Raw genomic sequence first — 19790 nt, 5'->3', positions numbered from 1 at the left:
TTTGCCGTGAATCTACTCGTTTTCTGTCAAGCTGATGCTTTCTGCCATCACCTGCACCACGATATAAGGACTGACAGTGCTATGCATAGGACATCCACTGTAATTTACTCATAGAAACGAAACAAACATTTAAAAAAGTAATGTCTTCAGTCCATAACTGAAAGTTGAGCATTGAAATTTGTCTCAATATTCAGGAAAGAAATCTTTGCATCTGCTGCAACGATATGACTTAAAGCTCAGGTAAACAGTTAATGGACCTTACTTACATGCTGGTGTAGTGACTTTCTAATCTTCTGACCACTTACAGCGCTTTTATACTACATGTCACATTCATGCATTCATACACACATTCATAAACTGAAGGCAGAGGATGGTTTGTAAATGAGTATAAACTAATCACATTCATACATCAATGTCAATGACGATGGAATTATTTGGGTTTCAGTGTCTTTCCCAAAGACAATTTGACACGTGGACAGCTGGGCTTGAACCCCCAACCACCTGATTGAGATACAACCAACTCTACCATTGAGCCACAGCCAACCCCAAGTAACAGCTTAGGAGGTGGAGCTTCTGTTAACGACATATAAACCTTTATTAAGAGCATTCTTTTGATTCATCAGTTGACTAAAACAAACTCTTCAACAAAGACAGCACTAAAAAAAACAGAACAGTTCTTTATGTCGGCTGGTTTGTGTCGCACTCTCAACTCTCTTGATGGTAACAGTACTGAGGTCGCTTATGATGGATGGAGGAATTCAATGTGCAACTAAGAAATCCTTTTAAAACTCTCTGAAGCAAATGAGTCCAACGGATTTGGAAAGGCACTGGGAGTCATTATGATGGTCTGCAGGAGTGATCCACTCAGAGCTAAATAAACCAATGGCTAATTGAGTCAATCCTGCACACCACACATTTGCATTTCCAACTTCTGGTGTATTTAGGGCTTTATGAGGGATTATTGCAGCTGAAATTAATTTGAGTAAACCCAGAGAATCTAATTTGGAGAGATTAAATGCTCAGGGGAGTTTAAAAAATGGATGAGGACATGAAATATAGAAAATTACAATTATTTGTTATATACCTGGATTTAAGCTCATTGTAAAGATGAGAAAGAAGGGTTAAAAAGAGGGTTAATCAGAAATGGATGGAGCCTTTTTGTTTGAACAGTAGAGCCAATCAGAAAGCGGCTTTGACCTCCTGTGTTGATATCTCCTTTTCTCACTTAATGTATATCACGTCTGTTAACCTTTTCATAATGACCTCACTGTCTCTGTCGCAGTTTGTCTTCAATATGGCATGGTAGTCATTTTTTAAATGAAGCTCTTATTAAGGGTCAAAATATATGATGAGGCAGGGTTTTCTTTGGGCTTCAGGACGTGACCATCTTTGACCGACATGGCATTACAATGTGCTGTTACCACTTGAACTGTTATCCACTTGAATCAGCGCAGCACCTGATGGACTTTTCTGACATCATCTTTTCCATTCAACAGCCTAAAAAACCAACACCGTATCTCAAAGCATGTTTTGTTATGTGTTTCCTTCATACCATCTTCAGTTTTGTAGATATCTCTGTCATAGAATACAGTTTTTGTGTCTCCTGTGATCTACTGCTTTCCCCTTTTCCCACAGCAAACAGCAAACAGCAAACAAACTCTTACTCCTGCAGAGTTTGTGATAAAAGCCGCGCCCCTAGCAACCGTCCACTATTCTTAGAAACGGTTTGTTCTTCTAAACAACAGTGATCTATAGAGGAATAGCAGACCATTTATGTGCCTAAGTGGCCAATCACAGTACAGTATTCCACACAGCCATGTGATAAATCCAGCTAACTATTATTTACCACATCTAGTAAGTGAGTAACATACTACTACCGCTGTGTCTTTACAATCATTGATCTTAAGTAAAAACTGTTTTGCTGGATGCGTGCTATAAAGAGTCTTCCTGTCTCCACACATCACTTATCACAGTTCTTTTGGTCTCCAAGTATCTCTTCCTCAGCTCTCTGTAGTTTAATTTCTGAGGTGGAGTACATCGGCTATGGGGCATTGTTCCAAGTGTCCTCAGAGTTTAAACATGTAGATGAAACCCTTGAACTCTGACGTTTTCACAATGTCATCACATAAAACAAACGAGTGAATAAACCTCTAAAAACCTGACTAAATTAAACAGAAACTGTGCTCACCCTAAGATAATGCAGTATACGCTGAGCCAAGGGCATCCTGAATGCCGGGCTGATGAATGGAGACAGTTCAATCGGAGAGAAAATTCCTCCTTTGTCGAGTTGTTCTGTCCTATAGTGGCCGACTCCACAGTGGCTGATCTTGTGGACGGTTGTAATTTCCGATCATTGTAAAAGTTAAGTAAGAAAGTGAAAGCTAAATTGAAATAGGCCGGTCTCCATGGAAGAGACGGTATATTGAGAGACGTAATTATAATTTCATTAAAAACAAATCTGTGATGGCAGCAGCGTTCCCTGAAGCCTGTACATTTGAACATGCAGGGGACACAAAGACTCTGCATGCAAAGTCGTCAGTTCTGTGACGAGTTGTGATATCACAAAGACTTTCAGTGTAGATTCATCATGAAAATGAGAAAATGGTTTTGGTTTCAAACAACACAAAAGTGTCAAATTACACACAGGACCTACAAGCCAGTGTTCCTCACTGTGTTTGTCATGTATCTTCTGCCATTAAGTGCTATAGGTTACTATTAAAGACAATCAATATCTGCACCATGTCCCTCCCTATAGTTCATGAATTCATGCAGGATTCAAAACCCTGCTGGCCATTCCAGGGCAACTTCAAGCACACATGAGCACAGACCTCATAATGATTACAAAACATGGTTAACAATGATCGGCTGGTGTGTGTTAGTTATTTCTTTGATCAGCCAAACACAATATCACTCAAACTATATTCCAAAAGTGAATATGGTTTCACTGGTTTGATGAATCTGCTGTCATTTATATTATACCCACAAAAAATCTTCTGTACTGCAAACTTAAGTCAAATATGTCTCCAAATACACGTGCTTATTATAAGAGTGATACATACATTAGTAGTGTATTGTAATATCTTTATGAAATTGTTTTTCTTATGTAACATGTATATTGATGCTGCTTATGTTTCTTTGTGTGGACCTTGAATACATTTAGGACTTTAATCCTTGATCCTTTATGAATACAAGCTATTTTCTTCTGTCTTTGATAGCCCACCCCTGTGCATCTTTAACGTCTCAAGTCATCTCAATGACTCTAAATGATAAATTTGACATTGTATATCTTTCTGCTGTACACTGCTGAAGCTCTCTTTTTCTACTCCTGATTGCCCCACAAATCACACACACACACACACACACACACACACTTCACTGATGAGGGCTGACCATGGTAAGTAATACTAACTTGTTCAGGAACAGGACTGGGTTGTACCTGCTTTGCATAAGTTCAAATGCAGCCTAGTTTTAAGAGTTGTAATTTTAGGACAGAGTTTATGAAATCAGAAAATTATGCTATGAAAAATGGTTTTATGTCCAGTGTTGAGTTTAAGGAAGACTTTTTAATTGAGCAAACGTCTGGTCAAATAAGAGATCATTTCACCTGCATATTTAATGTGCCGAGGATTCTCAGCTTGTAGCTAATATTACTCTTATTTCCAAACTAAAGCTCATCATAAAATGAGGAGACTTTGTGAGTATTAAATTAAAGTGTTTAGAACTGTTAACTACAAAAACCACTACAGTTTATAGCCTCTATCAACCAGTTAATCTGCAGTTTACAACCATCACTGTTTCCCCCAGAAGGACGGTGTAAGTGTGGCTCGAACAGGGGATATATTTTTACTATGTTCATTTTTGAAAGAATACACTACCCTAAAAACAAAACAGCAGAGTAAGAAGCTATACATTAAACAGGACAACAACTATTTACAGGAAGGACATTACACAAGAGAACATCTGTCTGTGTCTCTGCAGATCTTTCTGACAAATTACAAACAGGAACAAGAGAAGTAGAGAGTGGGGGGATTGTCCACTAATCAATCATGGGAAACATTGTTCTTTTGGTCAAACTGAAAAATAAAAATCGAATAAAGTTCCCTCCAGGCCTTGCTGGGATGTGAAGCTTGTGAGAGTTGGATCTTAACCTTTAACCACCGAAATCAAATGAGTTCACCTTCGCGTCAAAGTGGACCTTTAGTTCAAATTTAAAAGATACATTTCCTCTGGATGTCATACTATAGATGTCAGGTGTGCGAGTAATGTGTTTCACCCAGACATGATGACGTCAAAGTGAAGACGACATGTCATCAAATCATTCTCTTATTAGACAATTGTGTGTCATTACAATAACTAGCAAATGGATTTCTTAATGATGGTGAATGTATTATTTGAGAGATCACATTGGCCTTTGACCAACATGATGTAATCAGTGATTCTTGATACCAGGTGAACATTTGAAGGTTTTTCCTCAATTGATTAATAAGAAGTTCAGCTCTTCAGATATACAAAGTTCATGCTCAGTACCATCCCTGGTTCTCTTCTTCTCAACCTTAGACACATGAACAGGTAACTTTACACACCTATATCAGTAGACTTACAGTAAGTAGCCGTGGACATAATGCTTGTACACTCCTCAGAATCTCTCTGTTCTGTTACTTATCTTGACTCGGATGGATTTTTCTTCAGGACCCAGCTGGTGTCATCTCTCTTCAGCCAAAACCACTGGCTGTTCTTTCTGGCTGCTTCTGAAGATTACTTTAAGGCCCGATGTAAGCTTTGATCAAATCCTTCACTAAACAGGATGTGGATGTGAATACAGATCAGCAGAACTTCCCGTCTAAGCTTTTTCAAAGTTTCAAGGCATTCTCTTCTCTTTTCCTAAAATGCAGCATGTAGCCGACCGTGTGTGCAGTAGACATTACACTTACAGGAAGTAGGTGTCAGTGTCTGTGGACAACATGTCACTACTTCCTCCAGTCATTGTACACAAACTCACAGAGGCACACACAAACACACAGAGGCACACACAAACACCCTTAAGATTTTCTATATATATATATATATATATATTCAGATGAGTAAGATGATTTTTTTAGATGAAGTTTAGTTTAAATTAAACACACAGCAAATAGACAAGTATGCTTCTTTGAATTTGTAAAGAAGCGTGGTGCACTCAGCGATTGTTTGCTCTGGCTGCAGGTAATTCAACTAACTCATGTTACGGTGTCATTATCCTATATTTCACTTTGGTCTGAGTAAACAAAGTCGCACACCTGAAGCCTAAAAACATGACAAATCAGGACATGAAGGCTGTGCATGCTGATGTTTACTACCACAATAAAGGCGTACAAGAATGGAACATGAGACTGTACATTTAAATACCACATATACGCAATACTACACTTTTGAGTAGTCATTGTACACACACACACACACACACACACACACACACACACACACACACACACACACACACACACACACACACACACACACACACACACACACACACACACACACACACACACATACTACAATACAACTAAGCTCTTTAGTTAAGTAAGAAGTATGACCTTAATATAAACCATCTTAGTTTTAAACAGAAGTCCCACAAAGGTAAGATGAATGCTTTTTAGCAGTGCATCATTTTAAATGTTTTGCATCTTTTGAGGGTGTTTTTTTCACGCTAACCTGCTAGCAGAGCTCCTAAATGTTCTAGTTACTGAATAAAGCTGACTCTACTTCTTCTACTTCTTTAACTAAAAAGGACTCCAACTCAGTAAAATATGACAGATCTTACTAAAATGTTAGCACTTATAATTTGCACCACACTACAGCACAATAAAAAAGAACACATAATGGCTCAAAGGAATACTTTCAAACTGTTTTCCTGTGGTACACAGGGTTTGTACACAAATGCAGATTTTTAAGCAAAAGAAATGACAGAAATTACATAAAGCGTTTCATAACACCAACTATTATACTCTAACTTCTCTCTTTAAAAGCTTCACTTTAGCAGCAGCGTCCTTCAGAGTAGACAGTTAAACAATCCAGAAGATCCAGCCGGTGAGGTGAGGATTTGACATATAATAGAAACCAGAGGGAACACTTTGTTGAATAAATCTCACCAGTCATCACCAGCTATGACTCTGATTAGTCACCGTCCACCTCTTCAGAGGGGACTAGTGTTTGCCAATCAATAAACAAATGTCTGATCCAGATTTGACTGAGGAAAAGGTTGAGGTGCCACCCTGCTTCTTCAAGCCTGCATGTGGGTGCAGTCACGCTAACATGTGCAGCTGCTTATCAGGCAGTAATGTGTGTCTGTCATTGCACTGACAAGGTCACAGCATCAGCTCACACCACCATCAAACCACAGCACAGGATGGTACCGATTTCAAATGGCAAGAAGGAAAGAATGACTTCCTTTACTTTCTTCCATCGTTACCTTTTCTTTCTATCAAAGTGGCTATTATCCACCCTGCAGATTAATGCACAAAGATGTGAATGGAAGTCTGGAGCAGATACTGCACAGCATTCACTGATGAGATTCCAGGATTCATGGCAGATATGTAGGGCACAAATCTTGTATTGTTTGCAAAATGCTGTCATCCAATCTTCACAGTAAGCACATTTTACCTGCTGCTGGAGGAGACACAATCCCAGCTCTTCTAATATGTCTCTATTTAGACATGACAGCTATTCCCTGCACACATCGTATCAACATCGCACTCACAGCACAAACAGACAGTTTTCTTCTATTTTCAAAACTCTTCTCCGTCAATTCATATTAAACCACACACTGTTCTTCCCCTGTTCTCTCTAAGTTAGTCTGTTAATGTTCTATGTTTGCATGGATGACCAGCGCTCCTCTTCGATGACAGATGTGACTACGGTTCCTCAGCGAGACAAGAGTGACCTTTTGATGTAAGGATTAAGAACAGTTCATGTCAGCGATAGGATAAGTAAGTTGTTACCTGACACCTTGAAACAACGCACAGAGGTAAGCAGGCTGATACATCTTCCTCACCTGTTAAGGATGCTGCAGTGTCAAGGATGCTGCAATGGTCAATGACCTGAAACAACTGCACATGTACAGATTTTTGTTTGAGATGTTTCAGCTACTTCAAGCCGTAAACACGTATTAACTCCTTCTTACCATGCATTACGGGATTTTCAAGTAGTTTTAAATTTCCAAAATTTAAATGCCAATAAGTAAGTACTTCAAGATTTATTTATTTTGCTTAAGATTTATATTATTTTACTTTTTTCTTTCCATTCAATGTTCATTTTAAGAACATTTCTTGCCTTAAAAGTTGTGACATGAAAGATCTTTTGGTTTGACTTGTGTTTCCTTACATGTCCTCTGTTTGTACAGTAAAGTAAAAAGGAAAAAAGGAAACATCCTGTCTATCATTAGCTGCTCTAAATATTTTACATCTAATTGCTGCTTACAAAAACATTCATTCATCTGTGGTACAGGCTGCAGGTTGTTTCATTCATGTACTCTAGCACTGCTGCCACACAGAAGCAGAGGGCTCATATATCATATGCTGGGCAACCAAGGCTAGAAACAAACATAATACCTCACTATGTCTATTGCATTTGTTTCCCACTGCTTCTCTAAAAGGGTCCTGTATGCATTCATGTCTGTTAAATTTGCCTCTTGTTTTGCAGCATCAGGGTTATAGTGTGTGCGTCTCAGATCTTGGTTTGGATTTATAGCTGTAGCACAGTGGAGGCTATGGCGAGATATCTTATGGCCTGATCCGATGAATGTTTAATGGGTCTGGAGAAGTGTGCGTGGAGGAAGCTGACTGTGCTGCATCAGTAGGCCGGGCTGTAAAACGAGACGAGGAGGAAGTCAGCCGGCTCGGGATGGAGGAGGAGGAGGAGAGAGGGACGGAGAGAGAGAGAGGATAGAGAGCATTCAGAACACAAAGGCTACTAAGATGTTTGTTACTACTCACATCTATGAACCATGAGTCGATCAGACTCATTCATGTCTGAGCTAGCAGAGGTATTCAACTATATTTATTGTTTATATGTGGACACTTTGAAGCACCTTTACTTATTCTCCAGGGGCACTTTACACTGGAGCCTTTAAAACTCTGTAATACATTTCCTGCAGTATTTTCAAATGTTTCATGACTCTAAAAATTACAAGTACAGAAATCTTATTTTATTTGAGCTCTGTACATTTTTTTTGTTTTGCAGATATGCCATTTTTAATGGTGCTAAGGCAGTTTTACAGTCCTGACACAATAGACAGAGCCACAGTTCTATGCTTATAGGGTAAAATAAATCGCAGTCTCTGTAGCAGTCATCTCCTTTTACTAAAACTTTTAAACCAATGTAGTTCCAAACTGATAAATACTGTTATTTTGAATGGATTTTGAGTTTTATTTAAAGGAAGACATAACTTAAAATCACACCGCTCCAATCGTATCGTTCCAAAGTAAAGTGTTCAGGGGGTATTTGGATGTGCTTGATTCAAAACATGCCCTGACTCATTTAAGGAGAAAAACCTCCACATTGTATACATGTCACTTTGTTCACACTGCTGACTGCGAGTGGGGCTCAGTGCTCTGCCTACCCAGTCATCCATCTAACTGCTTCCTCTGCCTGACAGAGCCAGTTTACACGTGTCCGTGTCTGTAGAGCTGGCAGTGGGTGAGCATCAAAGAAGCTCCGCTCTGTGGAGACAGGAAGCTCTGAGCTATCAGAAGGACTCTGTCAAGTCAGGGGAAAGTCTTCCTGCTGGGCACTTTGGTTCAGTCTGACTGCAGGCAGAAGCTGGTGGCAGAATGTGTTACCATTATCTAAAAGCAAAGTCAGGATCACTTCAAAAGGTTTATTCCAATGTCATAGAAGTAAAGTTTAAATGCAAATGGTTATAACAAGCTTTATGAGTGAGGTCCCAGATCTACCACACAATGTCTGAATGGCTGAATGATCTCTGCAGACTCTCTATCCACATCTGTTTTTACTGAGCAGAGATCAGCATGTTCAACTTGCTATATCGCCATCCTTGGGGTATTTAAAGGCCTTCAAATCAGCATGAAGCTTCGTTAAATTTCCTCCTGCACCCGAGCTGGGTTCTTCACAGTCCCTCCCTCCTCACTGATCAGAGTAAAGCTTCCTCAGCCCATCAGGGACAGTGTACATCTGCCCGTCCATATGTGCTACTATGAGCCCCACACAGCTGCGAAAGCTTTGCTAATGAGGACGATAAACTACAGGATATACACGTAAAAACTAAATGATTTCACTTCACAACATAACAAACTACCCCTTCTGACAACGTCAAGAAAGAAACTGGTAATTTAAACTTTAAACTAGCAAAGTTAGCAGCAAACTCCTCTGTCCTGTGTGTCTATCTCACTCAAAGACTGTAGTGGAATGCACAGATGTGATGGGCTGTTTAGCATCATTGGAGAAAATAGACAATGCATGCAACTGATCCATGTCAATGACTGAATTAAAAATGGCATGCAAATATTGATAAGCTTCATCAAGCTCTTTTACACGCAGCTCTTCCTGCTCAGGCTTGTTCTGTTGAGGTTTTTAAAGCAAAGTTAAAGACCCATCTGTTTACTGTTGAGTATGAGTCATGATTTCTCTGTATGTTTTTCCTGAGAGTCTAAGTGTGTTTTTAATTGTTTTTAGTTTTTGTAATGTTTTTTTTTTTTAAACTGTATTGCTTTGTGCAGCACTTTGATTTAAAGCGCTTTATAAATACATTTATTATTATTAAGCAAGAGTCAAAAGATGTGATTTTTTTTCTGTCCGAGCTCAACTGAGAAAACGTCTCAGTAAAATTTCCTGTCAAAGTGAAAGTGAAATATGACTTTACATTGACTCGTACCTCAGTGCTGATCAAAGGAATTAAACTAAAATAGGATCTCCAATACTCTCCAATTTAAACTCCACAGTGGCAGTACAAGTCGTCAATACAGCCAGGTCATTTTTTGATGATGTGCCCACTCTGTGCTCCCTGACTGCAGCAGAAGAGCTTCAGCAATTACTGGCTGCAAGGCTTTTTAGATGACTCAGCTAAAGGACACGGGTACAATATATTCAGAACAAATACCAGAGAGCAATACCTTCCTGAAGAGCTGCTTCAAGTCCAATAATTCATCATGATCAGTATACCATACACACACTCCTCTCTAACTAACACTATCTATTGAAGTAAAATCTCTCAAATCTGAAGGAGTGGCTGTGAGGGAGTCAGACGAGTTAGGGAGTGAGTTTCAAATAAAACAGCAGCTGTCATTATGTGAGCCCGATAGATAGTGTCTGTATCTATGTCTCCCTGTGTCTTTCAGCAGTGATATCATTGAAGTAACACAGGAAGGCAATAACAGATAAGCAGTCTTCCCCCGCAACAAAAATTAAGCGACAGCACCGGGACACTGAGTGATGTTGCAGAAGAGGAGCAGCACTCAAAGCTGCTGACTGACAATCCTCACACATCTGTGAATGATGAACAGATCACTCATTTATGCCTGAGCTAGCTTATTTTTTTCTTTATGGACAGTTTGAGGAAACTTGCAACTACTTGCTCTGGTGGACTTTAAAACTGCAATACCGAATTTCCCTCCGGGATTAATAAAGTATTTCTGATGCTGATTCTGAATACAGATGATTTTTCAGTGCCTACCCTAATTGTCTTAACTTACTGTCGTTCCCTGGAGCATTTTAAGATGCTTTTAAATGCCTGGATCCAGTGTGAATGGGCGCGCACCGTCCGATGGAGCAAAACTGTGGCGCTGACAGACCGCGGCGTGATCGGAGTATGTGTGAATTGAGGGTAATGGTTGGAGAGGCAGGGCTTCACAAAAAAAACATATGAAACGTGCATGCAACTTTTTAGGAAGTCGTTACATACTCTATAGTATTTCTACATCGGGTTTATTTGATTTATGCTACATTAATTAATAGTAAGATTGTCATATAACATATATATATCAAGAGTCAGAAAACATGGCGGCAGATCCATCCCACCCAGCACACAACCTGTTGCACAGAGTACTGAACTCAGAAATATCCAGACATGAGTCAGGTGTATATCTGGGTTAACTACACTATGTGGAAACACGCTGACCTTATGAAAACACCAACACTCTGTGGACTGCTCATGTATAATTGAAAAGGAACTGCACCAGTCTAAAACTACACATGAAGCATCTCTTGCCAACATTTTCTTTTTCCACCAGTCCATCCAGCTGAGCAATCCTAACACACCAATCCACTGGACCTAAATGGAGACTGCTGGGAGCTTGAGGGCTGACAGCACAGCCGGTCAGCGGCTCCTCGGCCCAAATACTAGCATGATTGACATCTAAAGGTTGGTGACTTTTATTAAGTGTCCCATTTGGGCCGAAGCAACATTGGTGCTACTTTACATTACGCTCAGCTGGATGGAAGGCTTAATTGTTACAAACATCCAAACGTCCAATGCATGGACTCACATAGAGATCTGCCTAGAACTGGAAAAAGGGTCCGATTCATTCCAATGAAAGCTCTGCTCTAGTATTTATTTTAACCTTCACCTAAAACACCTGGTGGCTCTGATGCATTGAACAGGTAAATAACTGGAATTTGCAGTTTTATACCTTAAGAACGTAACGATTTCCAATCAGGCTTTAAAAGCGTTATTCAGTTGGAATCTGAAAACAAACATGATGAATTACAGAGAAGTAATGACAATTACGATGGTTTCAGCAGTGTTTCCCTTAAATGCATCGAGCAGCGGATGTGCACCGCGGCTGAAATATGACCACCGCTGCTTGGCTCCAGCTTGTCTCCTTAGAAACTAACATTATATTAATTTGTGCTACGGAATCAAATGTGACCATCGTTTTTAAATACATTATTCATTTTCTTTTTACATTTCTGACTCCTCCTGTCTTCTGTCATTACCTACGAGCCAGGTTATGACAATAGGGTGGTTGTTGGTTCATTATTTTGTCCAATAAATGTGGATAATTCTTTTTTTTACATTATTTTTCTAAATTGCACGCAACTAAAAAAATGATCCACTTCTGATCAGCTGCTACAACTCCAACCTAGGGGAAACACTGATCAGTATTAGCAATAAACATCTGCATGGGCTCTGAATTTCACAATCAGTGCATCCCTTATTTGAAGTATAACACATCATTGAACTTTAAAAAGAAAATGTATCTTTACATGAAGTTCAAAGCACTGAGTCCATGAGTAACAACCCACAACGTCTAATTTAAAAAAGTTCAGTTTTCTTCTTTTTTTTGGCTCAGTGTGAGAGAGGCTTTAAGCTGAGATGCGTGCTCTGATTTTAACAGTGTGTGTGACCTCAATCCAGGAAGTGGGATGTTGGATTTAGAGAGACACTTTATCTGAAGCCACAGAGCTCAGTGGAGGATGTCTCCCTCTGATTCACATTTAAACTCTGGTCATAGACGTCTCAGAGACTGAGCGATAAAGAACATCCACACTCCAGAAAAAGGAAAATGAGCCTTTGGAAGTCCTGTGAGCTCGAAAAAACTGGCAAAGTCCAGAGGAGAGGAGGCATACACTTTTGAACAGCTGAGATTCTGGCAATGAATATGTTGAATATATGTAGTCATTACCATCAGCGATCGGTATCAGATCAATGAAAGGCCTGACTGAAGCATTAACAGCCACACAGAAACACTAAACACACAAGTCCTCCAGTGAGAATAAAAAAAGCTGAGCACCCACAGGCTCTGAGTCCACGCTGTGAATGAGACATGAGTCTGTTTTCTTTGTCAGCAGCTTTTGTTTTTGCCAAGCAGCCACCCACTTATAGGAAAAAACCCTCATTAAGCAATCATACTGCAGGGATCATCAAAAAAACCAGGGATACCAGGAAGGATTCTGGGAATAAAATTAATTAGGCACCAGAGCTCCCTGACAGTTAAACACACAGTTTACCCAAAAATACACAAATACTCTGACTTCAGAGAGCGCATCACTGAAATGTTGTAAAGTTTTCTGGGATTCAGAGCTCGACATGAATCTCATTTCACTTAAAGAAAGACAGATTCTTAAAGGGAGATACACAGACCAACTGTACTTTGAATTAAAACTATTGTACACACATAGTGACATGTAATTCAGTCACTTTGTTTCACTTCTTCTTTGAGGAAACTAAAAGAGACTGGACACATGCTCAACACGTTTAGCTTAACTCCTTCTCACTTTCTGGTAAATCAGGCTTAATCCCATCACACAATTGACAATGCACACAGTATGGGTTACATTTCAACTGCAGTTTAGTTTGGCCTGGCAATAAAACAGTCTCTATAATGGCAAAACATTTATAAAAAATAATTCAGTGTACCTTCCTCAAGACAGGAACCAAAGAAAATACTGGAGCACCCGAATCACTTAAGGCAAATTTAACAAAAGGTGCAGAGCAATGCGTCTTCCTCATAGTCAAAAGTTTGGTTCCTGTCTTGAAGAAGTTATCCACTGAATCATCTTTTGTATGTCTTAAGTCCTTCTCTGAGACCTCCTCCTCAGTGGAGTGGCTGAAGGGCAAGAGTTTCCTTCTACTTGGCAATACATTTATGTTGCTAAAAATAACCTTAGGACATTTCTCCTCTATATGTTTGGAACAAACAGCTTATCACTAGACAGATATTGTGATAAGCACAAACTAGCCAGTGCAGATTTTGGCTTGCTAATTAAGTTCCAGCCAGTTCTAACAGCAAAGCAGTTTGAGCTGCTGCTGAAGAAAGAACATGTCTTCTGTAAGGGACGGAAATAAAAACTTAAACCAAGGGACTCGTAGGCGACAGTGAAAGTTAAGTCCTTCCCTCAATGATGACAAATTGGAACATGGCGTCAATTTGACTGATAAGGAGCAAATCAGCTAGCAGCCCCCTTGGCATAGACTTCATTGGGTCTGTTTGCTTTAAAAGAGGAAATATCTGTGAGTAATACAGCTCCCAGTAAAATGACATGTGAACCATAAAGAGTGGTTTTTAAAGTGAAACCTTCAAATCCAGAAAAGTCAGCTTTAGTTTTTAGGGGTCGCCCAGAAGGGAAAGGGTTGATGATATCCTTGGTGTTAATCACAGTCCACCACTTGCAGTTTCTGTGCAGCTGCACAGCTCCCCAAGTTGAGTTTGCACACCTGCTAGCTACCGTTAAAGCAGTTAAGCCCTCAGGCTATCTGTAACATTAAAGGTTGAGAAGTTCAAACCCACAGAGCCTTTCAGCAATATTTGCCTAAAGCTGCACTGCCCACCTTCTCTGGTCACTTGTTGATTTTAATTAAGGAGTCCTTTTGAACAAACCAACACTCCACAAGGCTTATTAACTTTACAGTATACCAACATTTTCTTTAAAAGCATGAATCAAATGACCTCTTTAGAGAGACAAGTTGTGCTACCTGCCTAGTCCTTGTCACTATCTATCCAGCAACATTTGCACAGCAGAGCGGGCGCTTGCAATACACAATGAACGGGGGTGAATTTTCAATCATATCAGGTCCATTGCAGTACGTGATGGTGGCAGCTGCACCATAACTCAACATTTTATACTGGTATATTGGTTGCACTGGTATACAAGTCACAGATCACTTTTTAGATGAAAATATAAGTATTGAACGTGTGCCTTATGCACCACATTTTACAGTAAATGTTGATGAAATATATTCCAAAGTTTGATTAATAAACTGTCACCTGTCATTATTGGCATGATCCTCTGACTGAGAGATTTCAAATTTTATACTGTGACAATTATTTTTACAACAACGAACACATTGAAATGCAAACAGGAAAGATATGAGAGCCCCTGAGTCAAGAAATGTAAAATATTTAAATGTTAAAACTTTAAAATCAATTTGTCTTCACATTTGTCTTTGTTTCTATCCTCTATAGTTAGACATCATCTCCATCACAAACACACACACACACACACACTCCTCCCTCCTGTTGGCATGTTCACTTGTGGCATATGTATTTATCAAGCAAACCGAGTGGAATTTATCTCACAGCTTAGTCATAATTAGTCCAACTCAGTCTGAGGCAGACAGCCTGTTAGTGGGCATATGTTCAGATCCTGGTTAAAGACACACTGCTCCCTGAGGGGATTCTTTCTGTGGTGACATGTGTGTGTGTGTAGAGTGTGTGTGTGCGTGGGTAGGGGCAACAGGTGGGTGTGTCTGCGTCGTGCAGCAGACGGTTGCTGTGGAGCCGCCCCGAGCATCCATTAACACAACCCACCATCTTCCCTTCCCCCAGTGCTGAGAGAGGGCACTTGAAACCTGGAGGGAGACGAGTTCATCGGAGTGTACGGAAGAGGAAGACGACAGGACGTAGACGGGAAGAAGAGGAGGGGAGGAGAAGGGAGGGCAGGCGAGGGCCTGAGTCAGATAGGAAAAGTGAGAGGAGAGAGGGAGGGAGTGGTGAAACAAGGTGAGGACAAGAGGAAACCGGAGAACAGAAAGGAAGAGAGGTAGTCTGGCTCAGGTCCAGGGTTATCACTGGCAAAAGTGGAAGCGTTTGCCAGCTGCCAGCTGGAGACAGCAGCACTCAGCCAGAAGGATGCTGCCCTGCACAGCTCCTGTCTGCTGGTGTGTTCATCTGTGTGTGTGTCTGTGTGTGTGTGTGTGTGTGTGTGTGTGTGAGCTGCTGAGCTCTGTCTTTGTGTTAAAGCACAGACAAGGACCAGCTGCATAACCAGTAATGCTGACAGAGAGGACCGTCTCTACAGAACCCAAACAAGTCAAGTCAAAGTCGTTGCAGCCAAGTGTCCTGCAGCCCCGACCACGGAGGAGACAAGGGAAGCCGCTTAAAAACATCTCCCTAAGTCTCTTCCTCTGGCAGACGATGCCTCTGCGTATCCTCTTTAGGCACAACATTACATAACCGCAAACCCAGTCACATCATGCCACAAAGAGTCAACACAAATACACGCATATAAATCTGTGAGATTCAGTGTCAGAAGTTTAACACGCTGATAAAAAGCTTGTTTGTATCATCAAACTCCTTTCTTCATCGTCTAATCAGTGATGCTGAAACTCAGACGCTGTCCCAGTTTCCTCTGTCTACCTCTCCTCTCTTGTGAAAACGTTTGGGGAGGAGGGAAAGAAGAAAAGGGGGTACAAGTAGCTTTTACTTTAAGAGTCAAGTGCAACACTGCTGCAGTCAAGCTTGCTCACTTTGTGTCCCTTTGTCATTGATGTGAGACGGGCTCACGTGCACACTATACACATCTGACAGACTGCCAAACTACTTGACTGCAGCATGGCCTTTAAACCAACTTTAAAAGAAGTTAACACGTTTAAATTTCAATGAGATTTTTTTTTTTCATAATCAGTAAAACATTAAGTGGTTTGATCCACTATGGTGTAAATACTTTATAGTTTTTAAGTAATCTGAACCCATGAGGTTTGTACTGTTGGTCAGCCAAAAGAAGCTAAATTAATATTTCAGTATGATTTTTGGAAACAAAGTACTCCCTCACATCATCTTCAACATCTGCAACCAAGTAATGTTAGTCATGGATGCCATCAGTTTATTTCTATTTTACATTGATCTACAGACATAGACAGATATAGAACAAGATATAGATACTTTTTATATCACAGGAGACACAGTTTTCTATTTTCAGAAATTTGGGGATATTAAAAAAAGAACCAAATTGCACCCGTTATGATTTGGAACCAATTCTGATTGTATGTTTTATGTAAGAAACCTGTCAGTTTATCTTAACATCTCCACTTTGTAATTCTCCTGAGAAGAGTTGAGTTTTTCTCTCATCCCTAGAGACTGAGGTCAGCTGCAGGTGGCTGCTTGAATGATCTCTCATCTAGGCATCTTGTCACTAACTTTAAGCTCTTTTCCGGCAAAAAAAAAAAAAGTCCCCCCCCCCCCAAAAAAAAAAGAAATCACAAGAACACACGTCCAGCAAGCCCCCTGAGAACTCCTTAAATGCACCTTAATGCACTCCACGCTCAGACAGCGCTCCCTCTAGCGGACAGAGTTGGTATGACTCAGCATCAGCAGGAACAGCTCCCCAGGAGGAGGTTAATCCACTCATAGCATTTTAATGACATCTACACCAGCGCACCATACTAATCACATTTGCCTCCACATTTCACGACTGGCTGCTGGCAGCCGGCGTGCAGCTCGCTGAAGCCGGTTGCTGCAGAACAGCAGCTGCCCACAAAATGTTGCTAGAGCTCCTAAAAGCAAACTCACACATCCAGGGAGGAATATGTCACCACAAATAGGCGGCAAAATCTATCACTCTGAGGCTAAAAACGTCACAACTCCAATAGTGCCATCTATCAGTGCAAAGCACGAATCATCATGATGCATTACAGAGGGAATAAGAATTCTTTAAACAGGTTTCACCTTAAAGCAGTTCATATTCTCAGTGTTATAGCTCAGTTATCATTCATTTAAAGGAGGACCGGTCCGCTTCCCTCGTCATTTGCCGGCCGGCCCGCCTCCACTCAGGTGCGGTGATGAGCACACGCATGAACTTCATGACGTAAAGTGTGACATTTTCAACATACAAGCAAAGTAAGCTTAAAAACAAGCAGGAAAAAATGCTTTGTAAATGAAGAAAGCAGAGTTTAAACTTGAGCAAAAGGTGGATGGAGATTCTGCACTTCGACTCACCTTGAGCGGCCGTTCCTCGGGTGCTGAATACACTTGCTATCAAAGTGGCCACATACCAAATCATAGTACTATCGCCGACCAGAAATAAACCTCATCATATCTCAAAGTGCCCCTTTCGGTGAATCCTTCATCAGGACAAGCTGCAACGGGCCGGTATCCTATTCTCTCGTTAACCGAGCCCTGGACACTTTTCCATCGGCGCTTTCCCCTCTCTCTTCCCCTCTCCTCCGCTCTCCTCGCGCATCCTGAGACGGATCACCTGCGCCAATGGGACGAGAGCAGACGACGCAATGAAACCAAGCACCAACCTTTTTTAGATAAGCGCGGCCCCGCCTCCGCACTTGTTCCATTGATGGGCGTGTGAAAAAGTCGGCCCCTGATTGGTTACCTGCGCTGTCGGTTTCTCAGCTGGAATGTTGCATTCAGGGAATACTCGGACTTTCAAACTCCTCATTATGACTCCTCATTTGGAAAATCCAGCACTCTGAATCCTTATTTTTTTAGTCATGACAGACTGATTTGAATAATATATCTGTATGTGTTTATAGATAAAACACGTTTGTTATGATCACAAAAATGACATTGCCTATCATCGCTAGCAAAAGTCTTAATTACCCTGGTCCTCCTGGTCTCATTTCATGTTGCTAGGTTCTTATGATGGGTTCTTCAGATGTTCTTGTGATGTTTAGTTTAATTACATTGGTTAAGTATTTTGTTGTTTTTAGGGTCCTATGTGTGGTTTTTATGTTGCTTTCGCGTGCATGTCAAAGCACTTTGTACACCGATGTTTTTAAAGGTGCTATATAAAACAAATTATAATTAATTACATCCAAAGTCACTTATCATTTTAAGTCCGAAAAAAAGCGAAAGTATAGCCTACTAAAATAAACTGTGCCACAAAACGAGTAAAAAAGTAAATCATGAAAGTTGTTTGTAGCAGGTGATGGCGGTGAATCGCGATACAGGAAATCAGTTATGCATAGATAGAAATCCAACAGATGGCACCTATACTACTTCTACTACTGCCATTTTTAAGTATTTTTACTATTATCATGTGGTGGTGGTGGGGTGCAGGTTGTGGGATAATAAATAAGTAATGCTTAACATATGATAGGAAGGTAAACCCAGCAGGATTAAATAAAGATACATAGAATGGAAAAAATTCAATGGAAAAAAAGACTGAACAAATAGCCTAATAAGAAAGAAAAAAAGAGAAAATGTGAATAAAACCTCACACATGCTACCTCAAGCACATCCATACTACAGGCTCTGCGTGTTTCTTCATGTAACAACATTAAGTGTTACTGTTGAGAAACAGGATCTGGACAGAATATCAAGTTCCCAACACCTGTGTCGTGAGTACTGCATATTCCATTTTAACGGAGGACATGAACGCAGCACTAAGGGGAACCGTTTCAAGGTGGGTTGGAGTGCGAAGCCAGAGCTGCGGTATCATCCTGCGCAATGAGACGAGAGGGAAACCCTCCAGCAGGAGCATCCTCACATCACTGCCATCCATTAATCCATTTTAAAGGAGGAGGTCTGTCTGTGAAACTGTTCACTGTGTTTGAATGGAACAGTGATGGTCTAAGTGTAGCCTGACATTAAATCAATACTTACTATGGAGACAACTATCCTCCTAGAAAGCACTAACAACTCCAGTATGAAACAACTTGTGTGAGTTCAGCATGATTCATCTTCATTGTTACAGTGATTCATTCAAGGATGCTCTAAAATTCATCTGAGTCAGTTAGCTTTGCTCATAGCGTATCCCGTCATGCCTGAGGGCCTGATTTTCTCCTCCTCCACCTTCAGGTGTACAAAAAACCCCACTGCTGCTTTCTGAGCAGAAAAAAATGTTTAATAATGTAAAGTTATTTCTGCTCTCCCTTTTTATTTTTAGGTTTTTACATTCTTAGTCCTGTCAAAATTTTCCCAGCTTTTTTGTTTTGTTCCATCCTCATATTTGTCTGTATTTAATCACTCGTATTTTAACTCAAAAAAGTAGCTTCTGGTGCTACCAAACATTGTCTTATTAAATCTCTTCAGAAAATGTAAGTATTAAGTTACAACATGGGGAAAGAAATCATTCTCAACTGTTTTTACGTCACTTGTACAGAGTTGGATTTTGAAGACTTC

General features: G+C 40.4%; 1 protein-coding gene across 1 annotated transcript in view; it reads right to left on the bottom strand.

The window, feature by feature from the left end:
- The window catches only part of igsf9bb (immunoglobulin superfamily, member 9Bb), a 120022-nt gene extending 102136 nt beyond the window's left edge, over positions 1 to 17886 (bottom strand). The window contains exon 1 of the mRNA XM_061056040.1: positions 17652 to 17886. Within this exon, the coding sequence (XP_060912023.1) occupies positions 17652 to 17715 (64 nt within the window). The 5' untranslated portion in view covers positions 17716 to 17886. The remainder of the gene's footprint in view (positions 1 to 17651) is intronic.
- Positions 17887 to 19790: the final 1904 nt, after the last annotated feature.

This window comes from Labrus mixtus, chromosome 14 (genome assembly GCF_963584025.1).
Source record: "Labrus mixtus chromosome 14, fLabMix1.1, whole genome shotgun sequence".
Taxonomy (NCBI): domain Eukaryota; kingdom Metazoa; phylum Chordata; class Actinopteri; order Labriformes; family Labridae; genus Labrus; species Labrus mixtus.
The sequence above is the reverse complement of the archived record's forward strand: the minus strand, read 5'-3'. Positions and strand labels throughout refer to the sequence as shown.